Raw genomic sequence first — 11,805 nt, 5'->3', positions numbered from 1 at the left:
ATATTTTGAAGAAGAAAAAAAGTGTTTTATTATTACTATTCTCCCTCTCCTGACAACCTGCCGGGCGAGGGAGAAGTTACAGCAGGTCAGCAGGGGGGCGACGAAGGGGGGAGCGCAGCACCGCCGCCACAAACATGCACAGAACACACACACTTACCTGCAATGCGGCCGGTCTCCAAAATGGCACCGGCTTTCCCCCTATAAACCAGCTTCTATGCTGGTCGCTCTGTACTGCGCATGCGACGGCAGAAGCAGAATACATGCGAACGGGAGCCGTATGTCCTGTAGCTGCCATATTCCATGTGCGTGTGCGTCGTGAGCGGACACATACACAGATTAAATAAAAAATAGCAGCCCCCAGTTAGGTAAAAAAGTTCAAATCAAAAAAAATATTTTTTTTACCAAAAAAATAAATAAAGTAAATATAACATTTTATTGAATAAAAACATTTAAATTAATAAGAAAAAAAAATCATGACACCTTTCCTTTAAAACAGGACTCCAGGGACACCATCTGCAGACAGCGCCGGGTGGCACGACGCAGCGTGCGTCATCTCTTCTCTCACGTTAGGTATTTGTTGTAATACTTAAACATGACCACACGGTGGAGCAATAACACCAAGCGGAGGCTGTCTGGTTCTATTTACTGCACTACTCAATATGGCCACACAGTGGAGCACTAAAGTTGGTATGATGGATTTATATTGTATCTATTAGGTGCTATAGCCCCTTAGTGACCGTCAATACGCATTTTTACGTAGGTCACTAAAGGATTTTATCCCATCGAATACACCTTTTAATGGCGCATCAGAATAATTCTGGCACGGATGACGCCAGGTCTACAACTTTCTATCCCGTAATATTTGTTGCACTACTTAAGCACGGCCACAGGGTAGAGCACTGAAGCCAGTTGACATCTTTGTGCCTGATTATATTTGTTAAGTATGGCCACACGGTGGCGCACATAAGCCAGGCTCACAACTTTCCTATGTCTGACCACACGGTTTAGCAATGACGTCTGAGTTCTTTTAGGTCGGGATATATATACTGCACCAGCTGAACCACAAGGTGGCGTTAATTGTAAAGCACGGGCATGTGTGGGCATCCTGACATGAAGCAAAATGGCCGCTCTGCGGGTTTTCACTCCAGATCTAAGATGGCTGCCGCCCTAGCAGACACTTTGATTTGCCCACTTCTAACATGGCCGCCCGTAAGTACGCACTGGCCACGTCGCGACTGCAGACGCTTGATTTTGCCCACTTCTAACATGGCCACCTGTAACCACGCCCTGGCCACGCCTCTACCTCTATCATTGACGTCACTTGGTATAAAAGCTGCGCGCACGGCGGTGAGGAAGCGCAGAAGGTTCTGGACTCGGTGCTTACAGCTGCGATCACTGGACTAACGGAACACCGGAGACATGAGGGAAATCGTGCACTTACAGGCGGGACAATGCGGCAACCAGATCGGGGCCAAGGTAAGAGGGCGATCTGCAGCGCTTGTCCCAAGAGCTTACGATTTCCTATAGAAGTGGGTGTGGCCGTGTCCATTTATTTGCAGTTTTTTTTTTTTTTATCACAGTAAAGCGCGCTGCGTGACGTCATTCATGTAATAGCCAATGTGGGGGAGGGCAGTGTGTACCCCCGGTATATAATCATCCATGTCTGCAGGAATGTGCTAGGCTGAAGAGCTTACACTCTAGTCTGTCGGGGTGACATGGGGCAGATCTGGTGGCTGTAGATTGTCAGCTGTGTAATGATGGGGGGGATCCTGTCCTGCAGAGCTTGCACTCTAGTCCGGCATTCCTGTGCAGTGGAGGAGGGGTGGGCACAGGGTGTGGTGGGGATCACAAGCTGCCATTGTCCATTCAGTGACGTGTATTTGTCGGTGCTGCGTAGTGTCATGGCTGGCGAGGGCCGTGCCCCTTTATATCTGCCCCGGCATCCACATAAAGTAAGAGCTGATGTGTTAATGACGTGACGCGGTGGTGCCCGTGGAGCTGGAGGATGACTGATGCCACGTAACTGCCCGTCATATCATAAATGGCGGTTACGCCGGGTGCGGTGTGTTGGGGTTTTCCTTGCCTGGTGGGGAGACATTAGACAATGGCGGTTCATCTCCCTGCTGTGCAGAACATTGGGGAAGACCCAAATATTCAATGATCGTGGCGAATAATGGAGACAATCCGGCCGGTCGTAGTGTCGTCAGTCAGAGCTGATTATTTACAGGCCGGTCATTCCTGCTCTTTACATCAGTGTTCAGCGGTGCTGCGTACGTTGCATGACTAAGTTTTTTTTTTTTTTTGTTTTTTTTTGCCCAAATGCGTGTGGTCTCCGGCAGCCATTTTCTTGGGCTGCGTTTCCTCCATGCGGCGGTGACAGCCGGGCCCTCCCTGTGACACTGCATAGGATTGTATGTGGCTGGTGGGGGAGGGGAGCAGCGCTGGGTTTATTGCCCGGGATTATCTTGGGACTCCTCTGTGGCTTCCTCAGTTTAACCCTTGGCACTCCTGGGGGTGTGGATTGGCCGGTTCCTCTTTCCTGAGAGGACATGAGGTTGTGTCAGGCTCCGCCCTCTTAGGCCTGCGGTGTGTATGGAGCAGATAACACGGGGTTAATTTGCGCCTGGGTTTGGCTCTATATTCAGGACCACCAATATGGCTGCACTTGTCACTGACAGAAAAAAAGATGTTATTGGTGTGATGTGGTTTCTGTCACGTCACCTATGGGTGGGGGAGGGGTGCAGATCTCCGCTGTCATGTATATGGGAGCTGTAAAATGCTCGGTTGTATGTAAAACCCCCATAAACTATGTCCGAGAGCTGCGTGCCGAGCAAGAGACCCCCAGAGCGGAGGATATTATACCATTGATCTGCCTGCCATACATGTTGGAGAGACCCCGGCCTGGTTACCTTGCAGCCCATAGGTACATCCTGACTGTGCTCCCCCTGCTCTATAGGGACCAATATCCCCCCCCAACCCCCGCACACTGCAGGAAATCCTGTGATGTCACCCCCCCCCCCCCCTGTATGATCACCAGGCTCGGGATCTCTGATTGGTCTGTCACTCCTCCCGCCTGATCTAGTTAATACTGGAGCGCTATATAGCGAGTACATCTTGACTCATTAACCCCTTAACGGCCGGGCCTAACCATTTCTATCCTGTATTTGTCACATAGCTGTCTGAGGGCTTGTCTTGGTGCTGGGGCTGGGCGACCATGACCCGAATCCAGATCTCCATTAATTGAACATGTAACTTCAATAACGCTTATTTAGGCCACACCCCTTTTTTGCCGCACTTCCTATTCACGTGCTACGCCACTGAATTAATGCTTCTCCCCTGAGACGGCTGTATCTAATCTGACCCTGCCCCGAGTGATCGCCAGAAACCACATTGTAATATCTACATATTAAACGTAGACCTAAAATCATGTGTTAGGACTATATATGAGGGGGGGTGTTGGGACTATATATGAGGGGGGGTGTTGGGACTATATATGGGGGGGTGTTGGGACTATATATGGGGGGGTGTTGGGACTATATATGGGGGGGTGTTGGGACTATATATGGGGGGGTGTTGGGACTATATATGGGGGGGTGTTGGGACTATATATGGGGGGGTGTTGGGACTATATATGGGGGGGTGTTGGACTATATATGGGGGGGTGTTGGGACTATATATGGGGGGGTGTTGGGACTATATGAGGGGGGGTGTTATGGCTATATATGAGGGGGGTGTTAGGACTATATATATATATATCTATATATGAGGGGGGGGGTGTTGGGACTATATATGAGGGGGGGTGTATGATGGTGCTGGGGTACGGCATTCTCTGATTACTTCCCTTTCCTTCCTCTACAGTTCTGGGAAGTCATTAGCGATGAGCACGGCATTGACCCCACAGGAACCTATAATGGCGACAGCGACCTGCAGCTGGAGAGAATAAACGTCTATTACAATGAGGCCTCCGGTACGTCGTGTCACTCTGACCTTCAGGTCGCAATGGGCGCTTGACCCTTCACATTACCTCTGTTTACATCAGATCCCCTGGTTCCTGCGGTTGGTATATGGGCGGCGCTTACCTGAATAACCTCACTGGTGCGGCCGGCCATACCGTGAAATGACTCATTCAGCCGCCGGCTATTTCTCTTGACTCTGACCATAAACCTGCACGCTTGGCCGAGCGCAAATGGTTTTTCTAATGAGAAGATTGTGGGGTCTGATAGCGACTTATGATGAAAGCTCCTAATGTACCGACTTCCTGCTTATCTGGGGTGTACAAGCTCATCTAAATGAGCTAAACTTCAGTGTAAAGCATGGAGGAGGGACATAGCAGCAGCCTATCAGGAGAAAGAATGTGAATATTGGACTTCTGACTCCCAATATACAGGGCTGCATTGTAGAAGTACATTGGGGCAGATTTACTAATGTGGATTTAGACAACCCAAACTAAGACCAGGCAGTCGCAACATGTGGCGCACCCTGTATCCTAAACTTGGCGCATTTTACAACCACGTCTCGGCTTAATCACATTAGTAAATCTGCCTTGCTGTGTGGAATTGATGTTAAAGCACCGAACCGCAAGTCTCATAATCAAACGCTAACGAAGGCGCCGGCTTAACTCGTTGTTTATCTTGTAGGTGGGAAGTACGTCCCCAGGGCCATTCTCGTAGACCTGGAGCCGGGCACCATGGACTCTGTACGCTCTGGACCATTCGGGCAGATCTTCAGGCCAGACAACTTTGTGTTTGGTAAGTTGGCATATATAACAGGTCATCAGTACATGATTTGTGGGGTTCTGACACCCAGAAACCACTCCGTTACGACTCTCTGGCTGCTTCCCAGCACCGGGCGTGCATGCCGGGAACAGCTGGCACTGAATAGCTGCCGTTCTGCTCCTATTCAAGTGAATAAGATCAGAGTTGCACAGCTGTGCGGAGCCAACTGCTTCCGGATCCAGCGCATAGTGGACCATAAAATCCAGAGGCAGCTTAATGGTGCAGGGTCCGGGTGTCTGACCCACACCAATGAGATGCTGGTGGATAGGTCATGTGTTCAGCAGTGGACAGGCTGCCATATTGTCAGGTTTGTTTTTTACTTCTTGAACTCCATTACTTCCTTTCCCAGCGCCTCGTGAGAACCTGTCACTGGGATGTGTTCCCTTTTTAGATTGGGGTTCGCGTCTACTTGAGGTCAGGTGTAAAACTCCGTCATCTTGACCCGTTAAGTTTTAAGCAGATTATTTTAGGATGCTTAAAGGGAGATTCCACCCCCAATCCCCTGGTGACATGTCGGTAACTGCTGGGAGCGTGGTCTCCTGTACACACTCGCTGTAGTCTATCTATTGGCCTGGTACTTTATGTATGAACCCTGGATTGTAGCCGGTATGCTCTTATAGTGACCCCTTATAAATGAGGATAAGTAGAGGGTTGGTGTTCATGGCCACAGCCTGAATTATAGGTGATGTGTACGAAGGTGTGACAGCGTCTCCTCCTCTGCCCCTCCCTGTGTAAATAACCAGGACAGGCGTCTTACCTGTAATGGACATGTTTGACTAAAATAGGGCAGCCGGGCTGGCTCAACTTTTACCTCTGACCCTTCACTTAATAGTGGCTGGTATCATCACACCAATGTATGTGCCAGGGGCGCAGGAAGATTTCTGGACTTTCTCTTCTAACCCTATTGACCGTCTCTTGTGCCTGAAATGTGACTTGTGTTTTGTCCATCATATATTGACCTTGACTTTTCCCCTACAGGTCAGAGCGGTGCTGGAAACAACTGGGCCAAGGGTCACTACACAGAGGGAGCAGAGTTGGTGGACTCCGTCATGGACGTGGTGAGGAAGGAGTCGGAGAGCTGTGACTGTCTTCAAGGATTCCAGCTCACTCACTCTCTAGGCGGCGGGACCGGCTCTGGAATGGGAACCCTTCTCATCAGCAAGATCAGGGAAGAGTATCCCGATCGTATCATGAACACCTTCAGCGTGGTGCCCTCCCCCAAAGTGTCCGATACGGTGGTGGAACCTTACAACGCTACGCTCTCCGTGCACCAACTGGTAGAAAACACAGACGAAACCTACTGTATAGACAATGAGGCCCTGTATGATATCTGCTTCCGCACGCTCAAGTTGACCACTCCTACATACGGTGATCTTAATCACTTGGTCAGCGCAACGATGAGCGGCGTCACCACCTGCTTGCGCTTCCCAGGTCAGCTCAACGCTGATCTCCGCAAACTGGCCGTCAACATGGTCCCCTTCCCCCGTCTTCACTTCTTCATGCCAGGGTTCGCTCCTTTGACCAGCCGCGGAAGCCAACAATATCGTTCCCTCACCGTACCCGAGCTCACCCAGCAGATGTTTGACTCCAAAAACATGATGGCCGCTTGTGACCCAAGACACGGACGCTACTTGACCGTGGCAGCGGTGTTCAGAGGCCGCATGTCCATGAAGGAAGTAGATGAGCAGATGTTGAACGTCCAGAACAAGAACAGCAGTTACTTTGTGGAATGGATCCCCAACAACGTCAAGACTGCGGTGTGCGATATCCCGCCGCGAGGTCTGAAAATGGCAGCCACCTTCATTGGCAACAGCACCGCCATCCAAGAGCTCTTCAAACGCATCTCCGAGCAGTTCACCGCCATGTTCCGGCGCAAGGCTTTCCTCCACTGGTACACCGGAGAAGGCATGGACGAGATGGAGTTCACGGAGGCCGAGAGCAACATGAATGACTTAGTGTCAGAATACCAACAGTACCAGGATGCCACGGCGGAGGAAGGAGAGTTTGAAGAAGAGGGTGAGGAAGAAGTCGCTTAAGTCCACACACGTCACCTTTCCACAGAACGGCTTACCCACCTCTCATCATGCCATCCTGAGTCCCTGCACCCCCCCCCCACCCCCAATCATCTGTGAAACTGCCATGCCCCCCAAATAGGTGACGGGTTACTTCAATCAATGACCGCTCTACCTTGAGGTTGGAAAATGCACTAAAGTGAATGGCTTTGCAGTACACTGGTGTCTCCATGGGGTCTAAGACTTTCTTAGTAGTTTATGATGTGTTGTATCTCACCTGTCCTCGGAGACTGGGCTGACTTGGTCTTGTGATCTAGCATGTGAAGTTTACAGATTTATCGGCACGACTTGGAGAGACACTCGCCCCTGATGACCATGGAGGATTGTGGAGTAGTTTGTTTGGGTCAAGAAAGTAGTTTGATTGTTCTAGAACAGTCACCAGTCCCATCGGAGTCCTTGGCTGCCATGTCTGCAGTGCCCCCCCCCCCCCCAGTGAATAGGAAACTATAGTTTCAGTATTAGGGGAAGGCCAGGGGCTAGAATAACTTTTTTTTTTTTTTTTGTTTCCCTCCAACTACTTGCCCTGCAGTTTCTTGGTTAAGCCAGTATCTTTACCCGTTCTGAGGCTCTGCCGCCTGCTTTCCTTACCACCATTGGTCAGATGGCACTGCAAGGGTCATCAGCGCTCATCACCTAGCCCACTCATGTTAATGCCACACTAACAATAGTCACTTCTGTGCATGCCAAGTCGCCCCCCCCCCAATCTGGACTTGCTTCTCCTTCATACCCCTTTCTATGGCGCAGACTTCTTGAACCCCTTTCTCCAGCGGTAGGGTGAGCCGTTCATTGTCTGATTTATCTTGGTGAGGAGGATGGTATAGTGGCACACTCTAATCTATGAAGGATCCCTTCCATGCACTCATAGGGAGGTCCTGTGTCTAGATTTACTCCTCCAGTCCCTCAAGTGTCTTTTGCTGCATTTCTTTTTGTCTGTTTGGTATAAGTGAGTACCTACATGTGATTGTGAATCTGTCACCCGTGTCATTGGAGCTGGTGCACAGGATGACGGCACTTATCCCGGCCATGCTATTAAGTCTGCACACTACTGAATAAAGAAAAGCCTGTGCGAAAACAAATCTTGTGTGGGAAGTGTAATTATTGCTGCTAAAAATGGTGGTGGGGGGTTTTTCACTGTTGGGAAATAACCATGGTCTTCTCTGAACATGTGCGATGGCTGTGCCGCTCAGCCATGCCAGTTTTGCTTCAATAGAAGTGAATGGCCAGTGTTGCTGACAGCACAGCACTAGCTTTTTGGTGTAACCTGCAGCTTAAGGCCCTGTTCACACTCTTTTTGCAGGCAGAAACTTCTGCCGGGAAAGATCAGCTCCGGTTTCTTTAATTGGTTTTGACACGCTTTTAAGTTTTCTCCAACAGATGGAAGTATCAAGCGGTTTTGCCGGAAAAATGCGTCACATGTTTGTTTCCGCCTCATTGATTTCAATGGGGTTTCTGAGGCGGAGCACCTCAAGATAAGGCATGTGTTTTTTGTTTTTTTTTCCCTGTAAAAAAAAAAAAAAAAACACCTCCCCCTCCCATTGAAGTCAATTTTGGCTGGTTTTGGTCACGCTTTGTGGCAAAAATCATGGCAAAAAAAACTAAGTGTGAACAGGTCCTCAGGGTATGTGCACACAGCTTATTTTTGGGCCGTAAACAGCCGAAAAATTGGAAGCAGAACGCCTGAAGATATCTGCCCATTGATTTCAATGGGAAATGTGGCTTTCTGTTCCGACGGTGGTTGTATGCGTCTGTTTTGGGGGGAAAAAAAACTGCGCGTAAAGACATGCATGTAATTTCTTGAGGCTTTTTTTTTTTTTTTTTTTTGGAGCAGTTTTTCATTGAGTCTACAGAAACCGCTTCACAAAACAGCTGAAACACAAGTTGCTTAAAAAAAAAAAACCTCTGAAAATAAGGAGTGGTTTTCCCATAAAAACAGCATTTTATTTCTATAGTAAGCGTGTGCACGTACCCTCAGACCCTGCATTTATACACGGCCCTGTTTGTGGGGTTACAGATGTAGTGCAGACCACCAGCAATGTCGAGCAGCTTGGCTTTGTAATACAGAGCATTGCAGCGGACATTTAGGTAATGTATGTCAGACTGGCCTTGCTGCCCACAGCAACCAATCAGAGCTCAGCTCTTATTTCTTAAGATGCTCTGGAAAAATGAATGCTCAGCTCTGATTGGCCTTGTTCCCCATAGCAACCAATCAGCTCTTTGCTTTCTCTTTTCCTGAGTGGTTTAAGAACTGAAAGTGGAGCTCGTTGCTATGGGCAACAAGGCCAGTCTTACGTTAGATGTTTTTAATAAATAAGAACCCTAGTACTTGCACATGGCCTCGTTTTGATGTACCTATGGTAATTGTGGAGGCCAATATGGCAGCCTGACGCCACGCGTGCTCAGTCAGGAGTGAAGAGGTGGGAATCATCCCGTATTACATTGGCACAGGATAAATGACTTCCTCTAGAGATGCCACCTGCAGATAACATACTGTTTTTGAGTCCAGGTGTGGAAATACTCGATCGCTGCTTGGGTGTGGCCGGTGTGTGACTTCATTGGGTGGGGACTTGGCCACTTTAGGGAAATGCAAACTAGGCCATAGGGCGTCACGTTTTCCTTAATGTCTGATCTATAAATGCTGCAGAGGGGGCAAAGGTTTCTCTATTACAACTCCCAACACTGGGCTAATCCTGTACTTGTTCCACACCTTTGCATTGTGGGGAAGAGGTCCGTTTTTAGCTGCCCATTCACATTAGACATGTATTTTCTCTCCCATTGCCTCGTTCTTGGGGATGAGCTGCAACACATGGTCGGGAGGGGAGTGCTTCTTGGGGGCTGAAAGCAAACTTTTTTCAAATAAGTCTTCCAAAAAACAGCACCACACCTGGCCATGGGTTTTGTCTGGTATTGCAGCTCAGCCCTGTTCATGTCAATGGAGATGTGTCTGACACAATGGACAGGTATGGTGTGGTTTCTGGAGGAGCAGAAAAAAAGTAACATGCCCTATCTTCGGGCGTTCTACGTCTCTGACCTCCCATTGACATCACTGGGAGGCAGAGAAAGCTTTTTCACCTGTGGTGTTCAATGGTCATGGGCCAAAAACACTGGCAAGGGGTATGCAGGCAGATCAAAATCTACCTCAAAACTCCATATGGAATTTTGAGGCAGAATTAAGGCTTTGGTCACACCTACATCAGGGTCCCGTTCAGACATTTCATTGGAGCTTTTTGTCAGAACGTGACCCTGACTGAAACAAACGGAAACCATAGGCTTCCACCACAATTTATTTCAATGGTGATGGATCTGGTGCCAATGGTTTCCGTCTGTCTCAGTTGTGCAAAGGTTTGGCCTGAATTCATACCGTAATAGTCTCCGCTGGTCATGCCATCAAAACGACAGAACGCTTGCACAACTGGGAAACCATTGGCTCTGGATCCATTGCCACCTCGTTTCAGTCAGGCCTCCATTCTGATGGAACATCAGATCAGAGCCCTGACGGAATGTGAATGAAGCCTTAGGGCCTGTTCACATCAGCATTGATGTTCTGTCAGGTGAACTATGGAACGTCAAACTGAAACCACAGCTTCCATTTCAGTCACCGTTCATCTCAATGGTGACGGAAACATCGCGAATGGCTTCTGTTTGTCACCATTCCGGCAGGTTTCCGTTTTAATGGCGGAATCAATAGTGCAGTCAACTGATATTAAGGGTGACAAACGGAAGCTGTGGTTTCAGTTTGACTATCCGTTGCGTAGTTTACCCGCCGGAACCCCCGGAAGGGAAAGTCAATGCTGATGTGAACAGGCCCTAACGCATATGCTTAGCAGTCGATGTACAGCTCCAGCAAGAACACAAGTGCAACGTATATTGTATGTCCCCTTCAGCTCATCAAGAGTCTGGAGGACTAGCGCTAAATGAACGTGCACCCGAAACTAAACTAGTATCAGTCCGGTCAGTAAAATCCAGGCAATGATTAATACAGAGGTCAATGCACCTGTTCACCCGCCGCCCGGCCGTCACCCCTCGGGGGAGCAGTGACTCATCGTCTCTGAGCGGCCCGGCTGTCATCACAGTTGTCACTGTCTGCGATGTCCTGGATGACACTTAACCCTTCAGGTTCTGCAGTGACTTTACCAAATACAATATAGACCGCCTAAGTACATGGAAGGATTAAAAGCTAAGGCTTCCCTAGGGCTGGATATTGGGGGCAGATTTTTTAAGTAATTGAGCCCGTTTGCCCTGCTGTGAAGCCTTGGAGCAGCGAGGTGTGTACCATCTTTGTCATAAGTCAAGATTGATATTGAGAGATTCTGCCCGTCCTGTCTTTGATAATGAGATTCATGACCAGATGACAATGCCTGACCCCTAAAGCCCCCACCCCTCCCCATGACTACTGTGGTTTTTCACATCGGCGTGCTTATCCTGGAAAGGTGTCCTCGCATTGTGAGTGTGGAAATGAAGTTGGTGACAACCCATGGATCACATGATGAGCCTTGTCTTGTTCGGTCCACGTATGCCATGTGCTGGCTCTAAGTGTGAATGTTTTTCAACACCCCGCTTTACTGCTGGATACGTCAACACACAACTTCTCTTCGCACGCCATGTGGAATGTAAAACTTGTATTTGTTTATAATCTGAAAACTTCCATTGAGAGTTGATGGTAGGCTCCGGGAGGATGAGGTCCTCTACAGGCCAAACAAACAGCCAAACGTGATCTGAAAAGTAGCCCAATGTTTACATCGCAAACACACAATTCTAGTAAAAAAATAAATTGAACATTTTATTGCAATATGCGGGTTAGATAGGACTTGTTTTTAGCATAAAAATTAATGATCGTTGTAGTGCCCCCACATATAGAGACAACCACAATCCCCCCCAAATACACTGTGTCCCCAGATATAGAGACAGACCACCACGTGCCCCCCGCAGATATAGTGGCAGCCAGAGTGCCCAGAGATATA

The 11,805-nt window shown here is 48.7% G+C and overlaps 1 protein-coding gene across 1 annotated transcript; it reads left to right on the top strand.

Moving 5' to 3' along the window:
* The first annotated feature begins 1,341 nt into the window (after positions 1-1,341).
* TUBB4A (tubulin beta 4A class IVa) lies at positions 1,342-7,923 on the top strand. The gene is made up of 4 exons (XM_075859169.1): positions 1,342-1,476; positions 3,859-3,967; positions 4,638-4,748; positions 5,754-7,923. The coding sequence occupies exons 1-4, from the start codon at positions 1,420-1,422 to the stop codon at positions 6,809-6,811; spliced, it is 1,335 nt and encodes a 444-aa protein (XP_075715284.1). The 5' UTR covers positions 1,342-1,419; the 3' UTR covers positions 6,812-7,923.
* Positions 7,924-11,805: the final 3,882 nt, after the last annotated feature.

The sequence above is a fragment of the Rhinoderma darwinii genome, chromosome 3 (assembly GCF_050947455.1).
Source record: "Rhinoderma darwinii isolate aRhiDar2 chromosome 3, aRhiDar2.hap1, whole genome shotgun sequence".
Lineage (NCBI taxonomy): Eukaryota > Metazoa > Chordata > Amphibia > Anura > Rhinodermatidae > Rhinoderma > Rhinoderma darwinii.
The sequence above is the reverse complement of the archived record's forward strand: the minus strand, read 5'-3'. Positions and strand labels throughout refer to the sequence as shown.

Bases quoted from the DNA above. Each gene is read 5' to 3' on its own strand.
- TUBB4A (XM_075859169.1), top strand. From the start codon at position 1,420: ATGAGGGAAATCGTGCACTTACAGGCGGGACAATGCGGCAACCAGATC. The intron at 1,477-3,858 runs GTAAGAGGGCGA...CTTCCTCTACAG, and splicing joins GCAACCAGATCGGGGCCAAG to TTCTGGGAAGTCATTAGCGA. The intron at 3,968-4,637 runs GTACGTCGTGTC...TTTATCTTGTAG, and splicing joins CTATTACAATGAGGCCTCCG to GTGGGAAGTACGTCCCCAGG.